We start from the raw sequence: 22356 nt of genomic DNA on the forward strand, positions 1-22356 counted from the left end.
CACTGTTCTAAGCGCTGGGGTAGATAGAGGATAATCAGGTTGTCCCACGTGAGGCTCACAGTCCTCCCCATTTTCCAGATGAGGGAACTGAGGCCCCCGAGAAGTGAAGTGACTTGCCCACAGTCACACAGCTGACAAGTGGCAGAGCGGGGATTCGAACCCACTACCTCCGACTCCCAAGCCCGGGCCCTTTCCACTGAGCCACGCTGCTTAACCTCTCTTGGCCTCAGTTTCCTCATGTTGAAAGGGGATAAGATTCTTGCCCTCCCTCCCTCTGAGATTCAGAGTCTGGTCTGAGTATCTTACCTTGATCTATCCCATGCTTTGACACACAATAAGCTCTTAAAAATTAATATTGTAGCTATTTTTATTATTATTATTACGCCTCTTCTATGGGGCCTCTGCAGCTTCTCCACAACTTTTTAAGTGTTGACCAAGATCTGACAAACTAAATGAGGGTTTGATCAAGGCCGAGTACAGAAACAGCATTTCTTCCAAGGAGCTCAGTTCACCGAATAAATACGTAAAGATGAATCGTGCAGGTCAATTAGCTTTCCTTTTGCACAGAATGGAAATACTATCCTTACGCACGTAAAGGAGACGACCAAAACATCAGAATGATTTTTGAAATGATTTTTATTTTTCTGAAATTTTGGGAACACTCTTGCCTAGACAGTTTGACTCCGATCCAAGCGATACTTTTTTTTTTTTTTTTTTTAATCTTTCAAGTGCCATTTTATGGATGTGCGTGTACGAGGACAAATCACTCACAGATAAGGTGTTCGCACCGACCAACTTTCTCTGAAAGCACCCGTCACGTTATTTGCGGCTAGATTTCGGAGGATACTGCGACTAGAGCTCGCTGGACAAACCGGAGGAATAGGATGGAAAGGGGATGTTACATAGCTTGCTGCTTCTTTTCCAAGCATTTCTCAATATCTTCGAGAACCTCAACGGCAGCTTTTGGGATCCGAGTCCCAGGACCAAACACGTTGGAAACACCGGCCTCGAACAGGAATTCGTAGTCCTGTTCGGAAAGAAAACGAAATGCTTTCGAAAATGCGTCGTGGTTTTACCGTCACGGACGGAACATTTGAAGGTATCATCCTGAACCGAAAAAAGGCAACAGTTAGCTTGGGGAATAAAATAAAATCAAGTTGAATGGGAAATGACAGTCACACCCTCCCCAGATACGTAGGCAAACCTATATGGAGAAGCAGTGAGGTCTAGTGGAAAGAGAATGGGCCCGGGAGTCGGAGGACCTGGGTTTTTAATCCCTGCTCCGCCACATATTCATTCATTGATTCATTCAGTAGTATTTATCGAGCGCTTACTATGTGCAGAGCGCTGTACTAAGCGCTTGGAATGGACAAATGGGTAACAGATAGAGACGGTCCCTGCCCTTTGACGGGCTTACGGTGTAATCGGGGGAGACGGACAGACGAGAACAATGGCAGTAAACATAGTAGGCGCTTAACAAATACCAACATTATTATTCTCTGTGCCTCAGTTCCCTCATCTGTAAAATAGGGATGAAGACTGTGAGCCTCCCGTGGGACAACCCGATGACCCTGTATCTACCCCAGCGCTTAGAACAGTGCTCTGCTCATAGTAAGCGTTGAACAAATACCAACATTATTATTATTATTAGCAGGGGGCGAAGGGGGGCCGACCGACCCTACCTGAGGAGGGATGACGCCCCCACACATGACCAGGATGTCCGGCCGGCCCAGGGCGCCCAGCTCCTTGATGAGTTCGGGGACGAGGGTCTTGTGACCGGCGGCTAGCGTGCTCACCCCGACGGCGTGGACGTCCGCATCCACGGCCTGTTGGGCCACTTCCCGGGGAGTCTGAGGAGACGGGGGGAGAGATGGTGACCGGGCCGGGTTACTGTTCAGTCGGTCAGTCACTCGGTCGTATTTATCCAACGCTTAGTGTGTGCGGAGCGCTTGGGAGAGTACAGCAGAACGACAGATTCTGTAGGATGGGGATTAAGACCGTGGAACGTGGACCGTGTTCAATCGGATTAGTTTCTATGTACTCCGGCGATCAGTACGGTGCCTGGCACAGAGTAGGCGCTCGACAAATCCCACCATTAGTATTAATCATTAAGTGCGGTGGGCTAGAGACAGCTATTACTACATTCTTTGTTTCCTTTTAAAGTGATGTTGAACTTAAAACAGCCCTCACTCCCTGCTTCCTAATCAACTGATGGGTATTTATGGAGAACCTACTATACGCTAGGTGCTGTGCTAAATGATTAGGAGAGTTCACAGTAGCAACCCTCAAGGAGCTTACAATTTAATGGGGAGCCATAAAGCTCCTACCATTCCTGTCCCAACTCCTTGACTGAGTGGTTTATTCCCACTGTCTCTTCTTCTTCTCCACCAGTGTTGTCCTCGACCCCCTGCAATCTCGCTTCCGCCGCCTCCGCTCCATTGAAACTGCTCTCTCCAGAATCAAGAACCTTCTCTCTCCCTCTTCACGTTCAAAAATCGCAACTCCTCCAGGAAGCCTTCCCTGGTGAATCTCTCATCTCCCCTCCCTCCGCGTTTCAGTCCATAACCCCTAAGCGTTTAGGTACTCACCTCTCTCGATCCCCTACGGCACTTCTGCACGTAGCCTTAGAATCGGCTGCCTCCCCTACCTTTAATTTATTTTAATATCTGTTCTCCCAACAAGCTCCCTATGAAGTAGGAATGGTGCTTAATAACTCCAAGTGTTTCATAAAGTGCACTGCATTTTTGCTGGAGGGAAAAAACGGGTAAAGCAGGAAGCTGTACAAAAACATCAGGATGAAAGCCGTGAACAAATAATTGAATGGAAGCCTATGTAAATACAATAAATACGTACACATATGTACAATTGTGCTGAGGCTAGGAATAAAGTACTCGTGTAAGGGGTGGGGGATCCTCCTCTTTATACCATTTTCGGTTTGTTTAGTTTTCTTATTTCCTCTTCACGGGGAAGGTCTTCGGTCCTTACTTGTGAAAGGGAAGTTTCATCTAAACGGGTGATAATGGTCAATAAGGATTCTGTACTAAGCGCTTGGGGGAATACAACAGAATTAGCAGACGCTTCCCTGCCCATAATCGCTTCCAAATTGCGCTCACACAATTTTGCACGGTGAAGGCCTTCCACTCTGTTCCCTTTGTATTTATTGAGCGCTTACTGTGTGCAAAGCGCTGTACTAAGGGCTTGGGAGAGTACAATATAACAGTACTCAGACACATTCCCTGCCCACAACGGATTCCATGTTGTCTGGTGGACTTTTTCGGTTCTTCTGAATCGTGGAACGACCAAAGCCTCTCTACAATTTTTGCACTCTGATGGAATCTTTCCTATATAGTTTTTTTTTTCTTTAATACCTGGAAAAGAGGGCCTATATCCACATCAAAGCCAAGATCCGCGAATCCTGTGGCGATAACCTTTGCTCCTCGGTCATGCCCGTCTTGTCCCATTTTGGCTACAAGAAGACGAGGTCTACGCCCTTCCCGTTCCATGAACTTTTGAACCCTGAAGAACATTTAAAAAATAAGTAATTAGGTGACCGAATTGTAAGTGACCTAAAGGTCATTAGGGAGCCCGATTCTCCTAATTCTCCCTGCAGTAATAATATTGATAATAATAATAATGTTGGTATTTGTTAAGTGCTTACTATGTGCCAAGCGCTTTTCTAAGCGCTGGGGTAGACACCAGGTAAGCAGGTTGTCCCACGTGGGGCTCACATACCTTGGGGACTTTGGGCAGATGATTAGCGCTTAGCATGGGGGGTCTCTGACTATTGTATAGAGAAAAGCCCGTCTGCCACTGAGGGGCTTATATTTACAAATATAAAAAAAGGCATAAATAAGCAAAATTACAGCTACTGAATGTTTAGGAAAAAAACTCACGTTTTACCTATTGATAGCACACGAAATCTCCTCACTTTCTCCAAATTCCTGACGATAAGCTCCACTCACCATCCGATCACTAGCTTTGTGTTCGCCAAACACCTTTTTCATCGCATCTGTTATTTCTCCAACGGTGCATCTGAAATGTACCCAGAATGAAGCTTTCGTCTCAGGAGACAGAACCGCTTACCTTATTGTTCAATGAAATGGAAGGTAATTGTGAATTTTTTGTTGCTTTAGTCACTGAAAATTGTTACTTCCTTTGAATTTGGACTTAAAAAAAGTAAAACCCCCCTTTATTTCTCATTTAGTCATCTTTCTCCAGGACATGTGCTGCAAATGAAATCCCTGATTATCATTCATGCATTCAATAGTATTTATTGAGGGCTTACTATGTGCAGAGCACTGTACTAAGCGCTTGGAATGGACAAATCGGCCATAGATAGAGACAGTCCCTGCCCACTGACGGGCTTACAGTCTAATCGGGGGAGACAGACAAAAACACTAGCAATAAATAGAATCAAGGGGATGCACATCTCATTAAAACAATAGCAGTAAATAGAATCAAGGGGATGTAAATCTCATTAACAAAATAAATAGGGTCAGACATTAAACCCCAACTAATACATACTGTGGAAATGTTTTAATGCAGTGAAGACGGGAATTTAACAACCTGCTAGTTTACAAGGATAAATAGAGATTAATTCACTTCAGCAAAAGCGTCACTCTTTAATACAGTAATAAGTGTACCAAAATACATACTTTTACTTCAGTTTTATTCTCAGTGGAAAAAGTCAAAATTTCATTTATGCAAGTCACTAGCCACTTCCTATAAAACAACATAGGCTCTGCGACTTAAGGCTAACAAAAACATTCCATTAACAAAAGAAATCACACCCTGAAAGACTTACTATCAATCAGCTGTATTTACTGAGTGCTTACTGTGTGCACAGCACTGTACAAAACGCCCCCAGAAAGAGCTTACAGTCTAGGGAGAATAGGAATTCTTCTTGAAGTAGTGAATGATTTGAAAACCAACTCTAATTATTCTTTATCGAGGACGAGAAGAGATAGAGAAGCAACTTTAATAGAAAAAAATGTGACACAGAAAATGCTTTTTAAAGGGGATTTGGAAATTACAATTTATTCTCCAGTGCACATTTATTCAGCTTGACATCCTATGTTATTTTGTTCCTTTTGAGAGTTCTGCTCTTGGGCGTGATAGTGCCAAAATAAAAAGCAGATTATAGATTCTAACAACGAAACAAGCTTCTTGTCAAGCTACACTTCACTAACTTCACCTTTCTTCCTCCACAAACTTGGAGAAACTTAAATCGGAATAGCACCGCTTTAACCCACAGTTACGTGCATTTTCTTTTGCTTACAAAGTGTTACGGCTAGGCATAAGACTTTCTAAGCAAAAGAAAATACAAATAGCCTAGACTAGTGGAAAAAGCACAGGCCTGGGAGTCAGAGGCCCTGGGTTCTAATCCTGACTCTGCCACACGTCTGCTGGGTGACCCTGAGCAAAGAGCTTAACTTTGCTGTGCCTCAGTTACCCCTTCCGTAAAAAGGGGATTAAATCTTATTCCCTCCTACTTGGACTGTGAATCCCATCTGGGATAGGGACTGTGTCCAACCTGATTAACTTGTATCTACCCCAGCACTTAGAACAGTACTTGGTATATAGTAAGTGCTGAACTAGTATTACTGATATTAATAATTATGATTACTAGTATAAAAATACAAGATTTTGCAGATGATTCCATCCAAAAAAGTCAAACACCACACAACTAAAACTGGGTATTCGGACTCAAATATTGCTGCCTTCAAAGAAAATGGTACAAAATGTCTTTCTACTAGCTGTTACCCTCATTGTCATGCAAGGAAGATCGAGATGGCAGTGGGGTGTTTTCTCTACACTTTTCAGACTCCTTCATACAGATGAGGTAGCAGGAGATCCCAAATCCTTATCACCCCCTTCCCCATCATAGGACCACATTCTGGTAGAGCACTAAAGTTCAGATAATACAGCTTACGTTCAGCCGCAACAAACTCTCTTGTTACCTCCCTTGTCAAATCTTGGTAAAACCATAAAAACGGTGGACCATCTGTAGATATGAACTTGAAAAAGTCTTTTCTCTTTGATAATCTTTACCACAATTAATCGGTCGGCGACTTGAATAAAACAGGAAACTGACTTTTGGTATCAGGTCATCTCCAAGCTGTCATCCAAAGATGTTCAGTACAGTGCCTGGTACATAGTAAGGACTTAAATACCATTTAAAAACAAAAGAATCAAACCTGGCGCGGGCAGCATCTACCGCAAGGGCCAGGATATTTCCTTCCCCAGTGGAAGCGCATTGTGTGAGCGCGTCAAGACATCGTTTGGCTGCTGCTTGATCCCGACTGGCTTTGACCTTAGAGGACGAAAAGGGAAAATTCACAAACGGAGCAGTTGTGAATGAGGCAGAGGCCTTGCAGAAACCTTGCAGAAAGTTGTTTTTTTAAACTCTTGGTGAACCACAATTTAATTAATGTGGCGCCGAAGGCATGTACTATGAATGTGGTTCCAATACCAAGTCAGAATCAATCATTCAATTGTATTTATCGAGCGCTTACTACGTGAAGAGCAGTACACTAAGCGCACAGGAGAGTACGATACAACAATCTTTAAGAAAAACAAAACAAAAAAGAAGAGAAACAGTGTGGCCTAACAGAAAGAGCCCGGGCCTGGGAATCAGAAGGACCTGGATTCTAATCCCGGTTTGCCACTTATCTGTTGTGTGAACTTGGGCAAGTCACTTCAATTCTCTGTGCCTCCTTTACCTCATTTGTAAAATGGGAATTAAGACTGTGAGCCTCACGGGGGTCATGGATTGCGTCCAAACTGATTCGCTTGTCTCTACCCCAGTACTTAGTTCAGTGCCTGGCATATAATAAGCGCTTAACGAACGCCATAAAAAAAAAAGAGAGATTTGTTCAGCTGCTTGGCGGAGCTGCAGCCAATAATCTGGACAAGGAGAGAGAAGGAAACGGGGTTTTCGGTGGTGTCGCGGGAGCGTAGCCTTAAACCTTGCAAGTCTGTGGCCATATTCACTCAACAGTATTCATTCAATAGTATTTATTGAACGCTTACTATATTAAGTACTATTGTACTTACTGTACCAATCGGTAAGATAGAGACAGTCCCTGCCCTTTGACGGGCGCACGGTCTAATCGGGGGAGCTGGACAGACGAGAACAACGGCAATAAACAGAATCAAGGGGATGAACATCTCATTAAAACAATAGCAGATAAATGGAATCGAGGCGATGTACATTTCATTAACAAAATAAAATACTGTGGTGAGAGAGAAAGTCACCGGGCCCGAGCTCCAACTAAATGGAGAAAGTCGCCTCTTGTGATGGGAAAACTGCTGCCTGGGCTGGACTCGGACTGTAAGCTTGTTGTGGGCAGGGAATGTATCTGTTTATTGTTGTATTTTGCTCTCCCAAGCGCTCAGTACAACGCTCGGCACACAGCACGCGCTCAATAAATACGACTGAATGAATGAGGGCTCAAGGTTTACAGATCGGCCCGCAGAGTGGCGAAGATATCGATGGTATTTACTGAGCGCTTCCTCCATGCAGAGCATACATAATGCACAGCTGTGTATGAGCTGGGTTTCTGAAGGTCGCAGTGTGGCCTAATGTACAGAGCCGGGGTCTGGGAGTCAGAAGGACCCAGGTTCTAATCCTGGCTCTGCCACTTGCCTGAGGTGTGAACACGGGCAAGTCGCTTCACTTCCCTGTGCCTCAGTTACCTCATCTGTAAAATGGGGTTTAAGACTACGAGCCTCACGTGGGACAGGGACTGTGTCCGACCTGATCGACCCCACCGCTTAGTACGGTGCCTGGCGCATAGTAAGCCCTTAAAAAATTATATATACTTTTTTTTTTTAAAAAAAAAAAAAACAGTCCTGAAGCTTTCAGCCGGGTTCTAATAACTTGGCAGGAAAAACATGTTTTCCAATCCTATGTTTCTTGTGATTACACTATCCCTCATTCGATTCAATCATATTTACTGAACGCTTACGGTGTGCAGAGCACTGTACTAAGTGCTTGGGAGAGAACAATATAACAATAAACAGACACATTCCCTGACCACGGTGAGTTCACGGCTTGGCAGGAGAGAATGGGGCAATCAGCACACAGGATGACATCAGTGTTCTCCTATACCAGCCACGGCATTGGAATGAAAAAGAATTTCCTCCAAGAACCGTTTCTCGCTACTAATGTCTCCCGGCTCTCCATAAAATCCAAATAAGAAGCAGAACTAGCTCCTTGGAGTAGATCCTCTCTTGCATCAATTTGCTTCTATTCCCCGTGAAGTTCCGAACGTTTATTGACTCATTCATTCGTATTTATTAAATGACTGGTGGTATTTGTTAAGCACTTACTATGTGCGAGGCACTGTTCTAAGCGCTGGGGGATTCAAGGTGATCAGGTTGTCCCACGTGGGCTCACAGTTTTAATCCCCATTTTACAGATGAGGGAGCTGAGGCACCGAAAAGTGAAGTGACTTGCCCACAGTCTCACAGCTGACAAGTGGCAGAGCTGGGGTTCGAACCCATGACCTCTGACTCCCAAGCCCGTGGTGTGCAAAGGACTGTACTAAGCGTTTTATGTAAACACGACAGCCTGGCTGATCGATGTCTGATGATAGCATATTGTTTCAGCTGGAATTTTCCAAAAAAGGGTCACTTACCTTTTTAAGTTTCTCAACTTGCTTGTTCCGTACTGAAGAGTTATCGATCGCAAGAACGTCGACAGATTCTTCTTTTTCCAGCTGGTATCTGTTAACTCCAACAATTACTTCGGAGCCTATTCAGTTTCCCAGCGAAAAGACCATTTAGAAGATTTTCAAAAACAACACAATATCCAATGTGGTTAAATATACATTTCAGGTCTTGGAAACAGCTGATTTTACCTTTTTGAGGAATTTAATTATTTTAAAATTACCGATAAACAACAGCTCTGGTTTGTCTGGCACTTTTCTCTAGAACACGTATCTCAACGCTTAAAATGCTTAAAATCATAAGGATCTCGCCTGCCAAAAAGAAATCCTCACTATCAAAATTATTAAAAATTAAAAAAGATCTTATCCCATGATCAGCAACCACCCCCTCCAGAAGACTTTTCTCAGTTAATTTTTCTTTTCCCTAGGGCATATCTTCCCAACTACTACTTGAAGTATTTAGGTTCCAATAGCTAATATTTACGTAAACAGTTTACGAGACGCAGAATTGCCTAGTGGATAGAGAACGGGCCTGGGAGTGAGAAGGAACTGGATTTGAATCCTGGCTCCGCCGCTTGTCTGCTGTGTGACCTTGGACAAGTCACCTCGCTTCTTTGTGTCTCAGTTTCCTCATCTGTAAAATGGGGATTGAGACCGTGAGCCCCATGTGGGATGGGGACCGCGTCCAACCCGATTACCTTGTATCTACCTCAGCGCTTAGAACAGTGCCTGGCACAGAGTAATCACTTAACAGATACCACAGTTAATATTATCAGTACTTACCCACATATCCACCTTCACATCTTTTTCTTCCCCTAGTCTAGAATTTAAATTGTGTTTGTCTTTCCTGTAAGACTGCAGAATTTTTGTCAGCAGGAATTGTGTGTTGTAGCTAGCGAGTGCTTGGTAGTTCTCTAAGGAGATAAGTAAATAGCCAGCCCTTCTCTCCCTCCACCTGAAATTTTTTCTTTGCATGAACTTCAATCATAGTAGAACCATCATGTCACCTTTCCCTTCCCCAGTTTAAGGTGCCACCTGTAAAATATATAATAATGTTGGTATTTGTTAAGCGCTTACTATGTGCCAAGCACTGTTCTAAGCGCTGGGGTAGGTACAGGGTCATCAGGTGGTCCCATGTGAGGCTCACAGTCTTCACCCCCATTTTACAGATGAGGGAACTGAGGCACAGAGAAGTGAAGTGACTTGCCCAAAGTCACACAGCTGACAAGTGGCCGAGCCGGGATTCGAACCCAGGACCTCTGACTCCAAAGCCCGTGCTCTTTCCACTGAGCCACGCTGCTTCTCTTATATACATATATACGTATGTGTGTGTGTGTATAAGAGAAGATATATATATAAATATCTCCACCCCATGTATGTAGAGGATTAAATATTTTATTTCTCCCCCATCTGTAAGTTTTAAGTGTCCATCTCACCAGGAAGATCGTAAAGTGCTTTTCGATCAAGCTGCGTGACTTAGTGGAAAGAGCACGGTCTTGGGAGTCAGAGGATGTGGGTTCTAATCCCAGCTCCGCCTCTTGTCTGCCGTGTGACCTCGGGCAAGCCACTTAACGTCTCTGTGCCTCAGTTACCTCATCTGTAAAACGGGGATTAAGACTGTGAGCCTTATGCGGGGGGACCTGATTACTTCGTATCTACCCCCAGCGCTTAGAACAGTACTTGGCAAATAGTAAGCGCTTACCAAACACCATCATTATTATCATTATTATTATTATCGTGACTCCTCTTTTGTATTTTCCCAAGCACTCAGGACAGTGGCCCGCACTCGGTAGAGATGCAATCAATTCTTCTGACTGACAGTATTACTAAAATTACAATTATATTATGGCAAGGGGTGTTTGGTTTATAAGAAAGTAAAGCTGGGATGCTAGAGGGTACATTCCCAATTATAACGGTGATTGAACACTTTTCTGCCAAGACTCCACTCACTGGTTCGCCTGATGGAGCCGGAAATCTTGGCTGGATGGTCCACTAATCTGATCCAGTAACGTGCGTGTGATTTTTTGGTTTGTTTGTTTTTTTTAGCATTTCTGGGAGGGAGAAAGGGAGAGGTTTTAAGAGGGAGTCTGTGAAAGAAAAGTTTTAGCGGAGGGATTGTCAGTTCTTTAGAGTGCATATGACCGTGATCTGCATTGTAAAATTACATTTCTAGTCTGTTAGTGAAGGGAAATATATGGTAATTGATCTAACCTCATCTGTAGTTAGACCTGGTTTACTCTGTCGAACAATTCTCAAGTGTTTTGCTCATTCTAAATGCCCAAATAATGGATTTGTACCAGTCTACTGAGGGAATATCAATTCATTCAATGAAAAAATAAATCTTAGCCTTAATTTTTTTTTTTTTTAAGTTCCATTCACTCTCTCCCCAACTCTGAAAAAAACTAGCATTTTAGGAAAAATAGGCCTGGGAACAACAAACTCTTCTATTTCATCTTACCAGAATCTATCCTGGCTTGCCTCCGGGCAGCGCACTCTTCAATTCGAAGTTTAGGGATTCCTTCTGCTACAGCTTTGGCCATTCCTCCCATTTCTTCAATTTCATTAATGAGCTACACGACCGGTAACAGATTCAACAGAAAGGGCAGAGAGACGGAGAGACTGGAATTATTTCTGCAGTAACTTGATGTGCGGTCCCACCCCTTTAGACTGTGAGCTTGTTGTGAGAAGGGATTGTCTCTATTACTGTAGGGTACTTTCCCAAGCGCTTAGTACAGTGCTCTGCACAGAGTAAGCGATCAATAAACATGACTGAATGAAGGAATGAAACATAAGATGGTCAGGTAAGCTGCAACAGGTGAATCAGTCGTGCTTTCTCACCTCCCATTTGCTTCTCCTTTTACCCTCCCACTTCTTTTTTTCTCCCCTCCTCTCCCCCCACTTCCCTTCTCCTTTTCCTCTTTTCCCCCTTTCCTCTCCCCCACATCCTCTTTACCTTTCTCTCTTACACTCCTCCTCCTCTTCCCCTTTCTACATTTTTCCAGTTTCCTCTACGTCTCCCTTGCCACTTTCTAGTTCAGCCCCCCCCAGGAGACCCCCCCCCCCCATCCCCGTCTCATCTAACATGACTAGATTCAATGTATCGTTATATTGTCCTCTCGCAAGCGCTTAATACAGCGCTCTGCACACAGTAGGCGCTCAATGAAAACGTTTGACTACTAGAGCAGAAATGCATCAAGTGGTTCTTTAACGACTTGGAAGAGTTAACTCAGGCTCTCAATCTATCCTCAATCCAGGGATCAGTTTGTTCTCTGGAATCTGGCTCACTGTTATCTTATTTTAAGCGAAGGAGATGGTGTTTTCTCCGTCTCTTTTGCTGTACTTGAAATACTCTCGTATTTCTCTGCCTTAAGCTGTCTGGCAGCAATTTTTTTTTTTTAATAAGGTGACAAAGGTAACTGATAAAAGAAACCGACCTTTAGGGCAGCATCGTATACGTCATTCGTGAGAGATTCCATCATATAGGAACCTCCCCACGGATCAGCCACTTTGGGGATCCCCGACTCTTCTTGAATGATGATCTGAGTGTTTCTGGCAATGCGGGCACTTTTCACTGTAGGCAAACCCAAGGCTTCATCAAACGAATTGGTGTGCAAGGACTGGGTCCCTCCAAATACCGCTGCCATTGCTTCTATGGCAGTACGAATAATATTATTGTAAGGATCCTAAAGGGGAAAAAAAAACAAAAACCACAAACACACACACACACACACACCTCTCTATAAGAAGGAATAAGACTCCATTCCTTGTGTAGTGCTATTTTCATTCTTTTTTTTCAAGCTGGACAGGATGCTTGAAGGCGTAAAAATCATAATAATGGTTCTGTAAAGCACTTACTCTGTGCCGGGCACCGTACTAACTGCTGGGGTGGAGAGAAATTGGGTTGAACACAGTCCCTGTCCCCATGGGGCTCACAGTCTCAATCCCCATTGTGCAGATAAGGTAGCAGAGAAGTGGCAGAGTTGGGATCAGAACCCACGATGACGACGATGATGGTATTTATTAAGCGCTTTCTATGTGCTTAAGCACTGTTTTAAGCACTGGGGTAGATACAAGGTAATCAGGTTGTCCCACGTGGGGCTCCCGGTCTTCATCCCCATTTTACAGATGAGGTCACCGAGGCGCAGAGAAGTGACTTGTCCAAAGTCACACAGCCGACGAGCGGCGGAGCCGGGATGAGAACCCACGACCTCTGACTCCCAAGCCCGGGCCCTTATCCACCGAGCCACGCCGCTTCTCCGACCCTCTGACTCCCAGGTCTGTGCTCTATCCCGGGGAACTCTAGCCACTTTCCTGGATTCCTTCTAGGGTATCTCGTTTGAAGCTAATTCGGTTGTATTACACTCTCCCAACACTCAGTACAGCATCTGCACAGAGTACGTGCTCAATAAATACCATCGACTGATTCATTGGTAATAAGCACTCAATAAATACCGCTGACCGATTGGCCGGTTGGGGTTCCGAGTGAAGTAAACTGACCGAAGGGTAAAGAAAAATCAATGGAAGAGCCATGATTAGAATTCAGTCCCGATTTCCAACCTGTTGCTTAGTTCCTAAGCCACTCTGACTTCTCCCATACTGTCTCCGTAGAGTAAATGTCTGCACCTAACCATTATCTCACCATCCTTCTCTGCCAGAGAGAAGTTCGATGACAAGGTGCTCGACTGCAACTTGTCATCGAACTTCTCTCTGGCAGAGAAAGGATGGTGAGGTAAGAATGTTGGTATTTGTTAGGCGCTTACTATGTGCCGAGCGCTGTTCTAAGCGCTGGGGTAGATCCAGGGTAATCAGGTTGTCCCACGTGAGGCTCACAGTTAATCCCCATTGGACGGATGAGGGAACTGAGGCCCAGAGAAGTGTAGCGACTCGCCCACACGGTCACACAGCTGACAAGCGGCAGAGCCGGGAGTCGAACCCACGACCTCTGACTCCGGAGCCCGGGCTCTTTCCCGCTGAGCCACGCCGAGATGATGATGTAGAGGCAGAGACTGAAAAAGAGAGGTATCTAGGCAGTCGAGAGAGAAAACGTTAGGGAGGTCTGCCAAGTTCATAATTAAGTCTGATACTAAAAAAGTTAAAATTCTAAAACGTTGTGGCCTACGGGTGGCTAAAAGAAAATTTGATTTATAGCGCTGTCCCTAGTCTCGAGAACATACGCCTGGTACGTTCAGCGTCCTAAGCACATCGATAGTGTTTTATGAGCCTGACTTCCCAACCCGCAGATATTCGCCCCGATCGGATCTTGGGTTTTCTAATATCCCGGGCCTGCCAAAGTCAGGATCTCCCTCTGTTCGAGGAGGAGGGAATGGGGACAGTTGGGGAAAGAATGTCACAGTGCCACAAATCTCTGTTCGGACAAGTGGCGGGCACTGTGTTCGGGGCACAGCTGGAGGCCGCAGGCCAGCGACAACTCTGCAAAGCCCTCGGATGTGAGGAGAAGCTGTTTCCCTCCGGATACCAGCGAAGGGATTTTCCCCTTAAGAATAAGCCTGCTCCAAGGGGCAAGAAATCAACGTGTGGGATTTATTGAGCGCTTGGAGACTGCAGAGCACTGCACCAGGCGCTTCGAACTGAGGGAACTGGAAATGCGAACTGAAATTCCAGGAAGGGGGGATTCGAAATGACTTGCACAGAACTGATTCTCCCTCTTAGAGAAATTTTACATACCGTCGAGCCACCGTATTTACCGAGCGCTTACAGTGTGCAGAACACTGCACTGAGCACTTGGTATTTATCGGAGAGAAGGCAGGGCAAGGGTCCGATGACCTCGATCAAACCGATCAGACGACTTTTCAGGACGCGAGGCGGCTGGGGAGGGCAATGAAGAGCGAGGTTTTGGGGACAGACGATCCACTAAGGACGGGGAGAGGGGCAGGCCACAAGTGCCGTTCCTCTTCCTCTGCCTTTCCCTTGAGGACAGGGCGAAGATGCGCTGCGGCTTAGTGGACAGACCACTAGCCCGGGAGTCAGAAGGACCTGGGTTCTAATCCAGGCTCCGCCGCACGTCGGCCGTGTGACCTTGGGCGAGTCGCTTCATTTCTCCGGGCCCGTCACATCATCCGTAAAACGGGGATTAAGAGTGTGAGCAGCCTGCGGGGCGGGGACTGTGAGAACCTGATTACGTTGTGTCTATCCCGGTGCTTAGAACAGTGTTCGGCACATAGTAAGTGCTTAACCAGTATCGTGATTATTATTAGAGAAGCAGCGCGGCTCAGTGGAAAGAGCACGGGCCTGGGAGTCAGAGGTCATGAGTTCGAATCCCGGCTCTGCCACTTGTCAGCTGGGTGACTGCGGGCGAGTCACTTAACCTCTCTGTGCCTCAGTTACCTGTCAAATGGGGACTAACTGTGAGCCTCACGTGGGACGATCTGATTACCCTGGATCTACCCCAGCGCTTACAACAGTGCTCTGCACATAGTAAGCGCTTAACAAACACCAACATTATTATTATTATTATTATTATCAGATGCATCTTATCGTACAGGCCCTTCCAGGAGAGTTCAATCCGACCGACGGCCTTCAATCTCAAGCTTCTGGCATCCACCGCTTATTCCGAAACCCTTGTTCTGGCAATCTGGGTGTACGGGTGCAAAAAATGTGTCATTCTGAAAGCCGTTTACGATTCAAGATCCAACCTGTTCAGTAAGGGACCATCCAGAGGTCTGACAATGGGCTCGGAGTAGAAGAGATTTGGAGTTCTTGGGCTGAAACATCTTTTCTATTAAGTGAGCCCAGAGGCGTCTCCCTGCTCTCATTTTCGCTATTTCCATGTAGAAGTTCATTCCAATGCCCCAGAAGAAAGATAACCTGCATCACAAGTACAGACGCCGGAGATTAACGACACAGAAAAACAAAACAAGACGTGAGACTCGGTCAATCAGTCGGTAATGATACTTACTGACTGCTTACGGGGTGCGGAGCACTGTACTGAGCCCTAGGGAGAGTATGCTACGACAGTGAGTGGGCAGACACTTTTCCTGTCCACCAGTCTAGAGGGAGAAGCAGATACTAAATTATGGTTTTGTACATGTTGTGGGGGTGAGTGAGGGTGAACATCAAGGACCGACAGGGTACAGATGCAGACGCCTAAGTGATGCAGAAGGGAGAGGGGAAATGACGGCTTAGTCTGGGAAGGCTTCTTGGAGGAGACGGCTTTTAAGGCTTTGAAGCCGGGGAGGGTGGCGGTCCGGCGGATACGAAGGGGGAAGGAGTTCCAGGCCAGAGGAAGGGTGTGGGCAAGGGGCTGGCGACGAGATGGGCGGGATCGAAATACAGTGAGTAGGTTGGCGTGGGAGGAGCGGAGCGTGGGAGCCGGGCGTTAGTGGGAAATCAGTGAGGTGAAATAGGAGGGGGCGAGCCGGTTGAGCGCCCCGCAGCCGACGGCGAGGAGTTTCTGATCGACGTGGAGGTGGAGGGGCAATTATCAGAGGTTTTTGAGGAGTGGGGAGGCAAGAACTGAGTGCGTTTTGGGTTTTTTTTTAGAAAAATGATCTGGGCGGCACAGACGAGTACGGACTGGAGTGGGAAGAGACAGGAGGCAGGGAGGTCGGCGAGGAAGCTGAAGCAGTAATCAAAGCGGCATGCGATCGGTGCTTGGATCAGCGCAGTAGCAGTCTGGGGAGAGGGAAAGGCAGATTTTAGTGAGGCGCCGAAGGCAGAACCGACGGGATTCGGTGACGGCCTGGATACGTGGGTCGCGTGAGAAGCAGCGAGGCCTAGCGGAGAGGGCACGGGTCTGGGAATCGGAAGAACCTGCCTTCTAAGTGCCGCCACCAGTCCGTCGGGTGACCTCGGGCTCCGTCCAACCCGAGTCATCCGTATCTACCCCAGAGCTTAGTACAGTGCTTGGCATAGAGTAAGTGCCTAACCCATACCACTGGAACAGAATAAAAGGGGATCCAGAGATCCTGACTGCCCAGAAAGAGAACCTGGTCATCTGGTCAGTGTGAGCGAAAGGGAGAGACGACAAAGAACTCACATATGAGGTCATGTTTTACTCCTGTAGGTAGGCATACGGAGAAGAGTTGTGCTAGGAAGCTGTGTGTAAAACCGTTGGTCAAAGACTGTTTCAAGATTCACTGCACCTGAGGTATTTACTTAGTTGTCATTTTATCATTTATTCATTCATTCGATCGTAGTTATTGAGCGCTTACTATACTGAGTGCTTGGGAGAGTACAGTATGACAGCGGACACATTCCTGCCCGCAGTGAGCTCACGGTCTAGAGGGGGAGATGAATGTTATAAATTATAAATTACAGAGCTATACATATGTGCTGCGGGGACGGGAGGATGAATGAAGGAGCGAGAGCGGCGCAGAAGGGAGGGGGACGAGAGGAGGGCTCAGTCAGGGAAGGCTTCTTGGAGGAGATGTGCCTTCCAGTAAGGCCTTGAAGTGGGGGACAGCAATTATCCGATATGCGGAAGGAGGGCGTTCCAGGCCAGAGGTAAGATGGGGCGAGAGGTCGGCGGCGACTGCCAGGCAGAGCCGAGTGTTTACGACGGCGTGACCTCCTAAGCGCTCAATAAATACGACCGAATGAATGCACTTCTTCTGAACTCACCTCGGTGCAAATTCGTCGATGGTTAGGCCAGCCCGGAGTCCAGTTCTGCAGTACTCTAAGCCATCGGCTAGAGTGTAGGCTAACTCCAAAACGGCATCGGCTCCTGCCTCCTGCATATGGTATCCACTAATTGAAATGGAATTAAATCTGGGCATATGCTACATAGAGAAATGAGACAAAAAAAACCCACAATAAAACAAAATAAAGCCATTTCTTTCCTCTCCATCCAAACTGTTTATCTAAAACCAATTGTTTTGGGCAAACTTGGATGCCCCAGGAATAGAAGGGGGTGTTTACACAGTACACATCGGGGACATCAAGCTCGATGTAGGACACACTTTGGGAGATGGGAACCCCTCCCCCACTGGATCTATGCAGGCACCGAGGAGAAAATTACACAGTGCGGAGAAATGCAATTCATAAAATTGCAAAACATAAAATCGAGGTCACAACAAAACTTTCCTCCTATTACCCAAACTCCTCATTTAACAGACGGCCCCATCGTAGTCTCAGTAATTGGGATAGGAGAAGTGAATTCATCCACGAATTTTCAAAGGATCATGGCAGAATTTGAAATACGTCCTCTAACCAGTCAGGATCCTGGGATGTGACTCTGGGTAGGTCGCTTCATTTCTCTGTGCCTCAGTTCCCTCATCTGTAAAATGGGGATGAAGACTGCGAGCCCCACGTGGGACGACCTGATTCCCCCGTGTCTACCCTAGCTAGCGCTTAGAACAGTGCCCCGCGCACAGTAAGCGCTTAACAAATACCAACATTACGTTCCCTTTTTTCCCCATCCGGACCCCAAAATGGGACGCTTTGCCATATTCAGATTTTCAAGGCCCGGGCTGAAGAGCCGCAATGCAGGGCTGGAAATCTACAATTTGAGGGAGTCTGGATATCTGAAAATTAGGCAGCAGACGCCGCAGATCCCTTCTACACGGCAACAGTGATCTGGGACCGTTTCTGCTGATCCCGGCTACTGTGAAAATTCAAAATGCCGTACGAAGAGGGTAACGTTAATCACGTTGGTATCCGTTAAGCGCTTACTATGGGCAGAGCTCTGTTCTGAGCGCTGGGGTAGACACGGGGGAATCAGGTTGTCCCACGTGGGGCTCACGGTCTTAGTCCCCATTTTCCAGATGAGGGAACCGAGGCCCAGAGAAGTGACTCGCCCACAGTCACACGGTTGACGGGTGGCCGAGCTGGGATTCGAACCCATGACCTCCGACTCCAAAGCCCGTGCTCCTTCCGCGGAGCCAGGCTGCTTCTCGATATTAATATTAGCCTCTCGGTGAAAGCGAGTAAGGTGCTACCTTTGCAGTGTACTGGAAGATGTCAGCGATAATCCTCATGGACGGCTCGGGAGGGAAAATGTAAGTATTCCTGACCATGAATTCCTTCAGGATGTCATTCTGGATGGTCCCGGTGAGCTTCTCTTGAGATACTCCCTGCTCTTCCCCGGTTACGATAAACGTTGCCAGGATAGGGATCACGGCCCCATTCATGGTCATGGAGACGGACATTTTTTCCAAAGGAATCCCATCGAAAAGAATCTTGGTATCCTCGACCGTGTCGATGGCAACTCCCGCCATTCCCACGTCACCCCGGACCCTAGGGTTGTCCGAATCGTATCCCCGGTGGGTTGCCAGATCGAAAGCAACCGACAATCCTTGTTGGCCGGCTTAATGGAGAGAGAAAACAAAGTGGACGATTTTTACAGGACGCGTCATTTAGGTAGGATCGTATTTAGACCGACGGTACCGACTAGGTCGCTCTGGAAAACATCTCACTCGGCTACGGACGGAAACGATTCGAAGTCATCAATAAAGACGAGAAGCGGCGGCGCGGCTCAGTGGAAAGAGCACGGGCTTTGGAGTCGGGGCCCGTGAGTTCGAATCCCAGCTCCGCCCCTTGTCGGCTGCGTGACCGTGGGCGAGTCGCTTCACTTCTCTGCGCCTCAAGTTCCCTCATCTGTCAAATGGGGATTAAGACCGTGAGCCCCCCCGTGGGCCAGCCCGATTCCCCTGTCCCCACCCCAGCGCTCAGAACGGTGCTCGGCACACGGTAAGCGCTTAACAGATACCAACACTGTTAATCCCCATTTTCCAGATGAGGGAACTGAGGCACAGAGAGCTGAAGTGACTCGCCCAAAGTCACACAGCCGACGAGCGGGCAGAGCCGGGATCGGAACTCACGACCTCAGACGCCCAAGCCCGGGCTCCTTCTACCGAGCCACGCTGCCTCTCTGACCTCTCCCCGCTCACACGGCAACCGGGCGGCAGGATCAGAACCCGGGTCCTCCCGAAACAACCCCCCCCCGCCAGACCGCTATCCCGCTAGCGGATGACGTGACTCCTCTATTCAGAAACTGAGCGGCGCCCCCGCTCCTTCACCTTTAATATTGTCCCTGTAGAACCTGTTGCTCTCTTCCACGGTGCTGAAGCCGGCGTACTGGCGGATGGTCCACGGTCTGAAGGTGTACATGGTGGGATACGGTCCTCTGGTGAAAGGTTTCACACCCGGCAGCTCTTCCGGGAGGCTCTGGGTATCTCGGGGGGAATAGAGCGGCTTGACGGGGATCCCTTCGGGCGTGTGCCACATCAGTTCCTCCGGGTTCTTTCCTTTCAGCTGCTCCTTCGCCAAGGCGGCCCACTCGGGGTGCAGCGGGACCCGCCCGTGCAGGGAGCGCCGCCCGTTGGGCCCGGGGGTCGGGAACCATTTCAGGGCCTTCAGGCGACCAGGGGACAGCGACGGGAGCCCGGACTTCGCCCTCAGCATGGCCGCGGGAGCCGCTCGCCACCAGCGGGAAACGATCTGAAGAACAACGACGACGACGTCGGGATCCGTTAAGCGCTCGCTACGGGCCGAGCACCGTTCCGAGCGCGGGGGCGGACGCGGGGGAGTCGGGACGTCCCACGTGGGGCTCACAGTCTCAATCCCCATTTTAGAGGGGAGGGAACTGAGGCACGGAGAAGTGACCCGCCCACAGTCACCCAGCTGACAGGCGGCAGGGCGGGGATTCGAACCCGTGACCTCCGACTCCAAAGCCCGCGCTCTTTCCACTGAGCCACGCCGCTTCCCTGAAAGGGAGAGACGTGCGGAGATTAAATATATAACTTGGCCCGGGGGGCGGGGGGCGGGAGGTCGGACGAGCGAGGACGAGGAGTAACTCCAAGCCCTGTGACGCGTCGCTTCCGTCCGTTCTAGTCTGTCGACTCTTCTCCACTTCGGAGTCGGAATCCCACTTCCTTCTCTCGAAAACTGGCTGAGAAGAAACCAGTCTCCCTTTGGGGAAATGCAGAGAGCGACCTGTATATCCGTCGGTCATCTCAACGCATTTCATAATGACGTCGGTATTTGTTAAGCGCCTACTGCGTGCAGGGCACCGGTCTGAGCGCTGGGGGAGAGATCCGGGGCGATCGGGTCGTCCCACGCGAGGCTCACGGTTCATCCCCGTTTTACGGATGAGGGAACTGAGGCCCGGAGAAGTGAAGCGACTGGCCCACAGTCACCCGGCTGACAGCGTGGCTCAGCGGCTTGGGGGTCGGAGGTCACGGGTTCGACTCCCGGCTCTGCCACTTGTCAGCTGGGCGACCTGGGGCAGGTCACGTTAATAATGATGATGATGATGTTGGTGTCTGTTAAGCGCTTCCTATGTGCCGAGCACCGTTCTAAGCGCTGGGGTAGGTACAGGGTCATCGGGTGGTCCCACGTGAGGCTCACAGTCTTCACCCCCATTTTACAGATGAGGGAACTGAGGCACGGAGAAGTTAATAACGATAATAACGTTGGTATCTGTTAAGCGCTTACTATGGGCCGAGCACCGTTCTAAGCGCTGGGGTAGGTACAGGGGAATCAGGTGGTCCCACGTGGGGCTCACGGTCTTAATCCCCATTTTACAGATGAGGGAACTGAGGCACGGAGAAGTTAATAATAATAATAACGTTGGTATCTGTTAAGCGTTTCCTATGGGCCGAGCACTGTTCTAAGCGCTGCGGTAGGTACAGGGTCATCGGGTGGTCCCACGTGAGGCTCACAGTTTTCACCCCCATTTTCCAGATGAGGGAACGGAGGCCCAGAGAAGTGAAGTGACTTGCCCACAGTCACAGCAGACAAGTGGCAGAGCCGGGATTCGAACCCATGACCTCTGCCTCCCAAGCCCGGGCTCCTTCCACTGAGCCAGGCTGTTTAACTTCTCTGGGCCTCCGTGACCTCATCTGGAAAATGGGGATGAAGACTGTGGAGCCCCACGTGGGGCAACCCGACTACCTGGCACCTCCCCCAGCGCTTAGAACAGTGCGTGGCACATAGGAAGCGCTGAACAAATACCAGCATTATTATTAGGAGCAGCAATAAGGGCTTAAATAATAATAATAATGGATTAATAATAATAATTGATTAATAATAATAGATTAACCGTAATAATAGTAATAATAATAATGATCCCCCATCCCCGCAGCAGTACCTGCCCCCCAGGCCCGGGGGGAGGCGTCGTCCACACTCCACCCTTCTTCGCCTCCCGGAGGTCAACAAGTAGCCGGGGCGCTTCTGCGCATGCGCACCTGGGGAGGCGGTGGCGGACGGGGGGCGGGGCCCCGGTTCGTCCAATAGGCGCCGAGGGGGCGTGGCCTCCCCTTTAGCCACGCCTCCCCCCCGAGCGGTCTCCTTGACGACACGGGCGGCGCATGCGCGCCTAAGAGAGGGCAGGAGGGCGGGGCCTCTAGACATCCAATAGGCCTTGAGCGGGGCGGGGCTTCTCTCGTAGCCCCGCTTCCTCCTCGAGCGTTCTCCCTGACGACAGGGGCGGCGCATGCGCACCGAGGAGAGCGGATGGGGGGCGGGGCCTCGAGACACCCAATAGGCGTCGAGGGAGGCGTGGCTTCTCCCTTAGCCCCGCCTCCCCCAGCGTTCTCCCCGACGACAGGGGCGGCGCATGCGCATCGAGGAGAGGGCCTGGGGGGCGGGGCCTCGGGACACCCAATAGGCGTCGAGGGAGGCGTGGCTTCTCCCTTAGCCCCGCCTCCTCCGCGAGCGCGCTCCCTGACGTCACGGAAGGGCGCATGCGCACGGGCGGGCGGGATTCCCCGAAGGCCCTATAGGC

The 22356-nt window shown here is 48.6% G+C and overlaps 1 protein-coding gene across 1 annotated transcript; it reads right to left on the reverse strand.

The window, feature by feature from the left end:
* Positions 1-618: 618 nt before the first annotated feature.
* On the reverse strand, positions 619-21825 carry MMUT (methylmalonyl-CoA mutase). The gene is made up of 13 exons (XM_029072054.2): positions 21721-21825; positions 19649-20069; positions 18569-18936; positions 17253-17410; positions 15326-15497; positions 12107-12355; positions 11131-11242; positions 8643-8758; positions 6198-6313; positions 3901-4032; positions 3369-3516; positions 1683-1850; positions 619-1027 (listed from the first exon to the last, which is right to left on the reverse strand). The coding sequence occupies exons 2-13, from the start codon at positions 20031-20033 to the stop codon at positions 899-901; spliced, it is 2253 nt and encodes a 750-aa protein (XP_028927887.1). The 5' UTR covers positions 20034-20069; positions 21721-21825; the 3' UTR covers positions 619-898.
* Between the last annotated feature and the right edge of the window lie 531 nt (positions 21826-22356).

This window comes from Ornithorhynchus anatinus, chromosome 9, assembly GCF_004115215.2.
Source record: "Ornithorhynchus anatinus isolate Pmale09 chromosome 9, mOrnAna1.pri.v4, whole genome shotgun sequence".
Taxonomy (NCBI): domain Eukaryota; kingdom Metazoa; phylum Chordata; class Mammalia; order Monotremata; family Ornithorhynchidae; genus Ornithorhynchus; species Ornithorhynchus anatinus.

What these genes read in the sequence shown, in the direction of transcription:
- MMUT (XM_029072054.2), bottom strand. Translation starts at nt 20,033, where the DNA reads ATGCTGAGGGCGAAGTCCGGGCTCCCGTCGCTGTCCCCTGGTCGCCTG. An exon ending in CTACAGGGACAATATTAAAG is followed by an intron (nt 18,937 to 19,648) that starts GTGAAGGAGCGG and finishes CTCTCCATTAAG; the next exon opens with CCGGCCAACAAGGATTGTCG. An exon ending in GATGGTCCCTTACTGAACAG is followed by an intron (nt 12,356 to 15,325) that starts GTTGGATCTTGA and finishes TTTCCCCTTTAG; the next exon opens with GATCCTTACAATAATATTAT.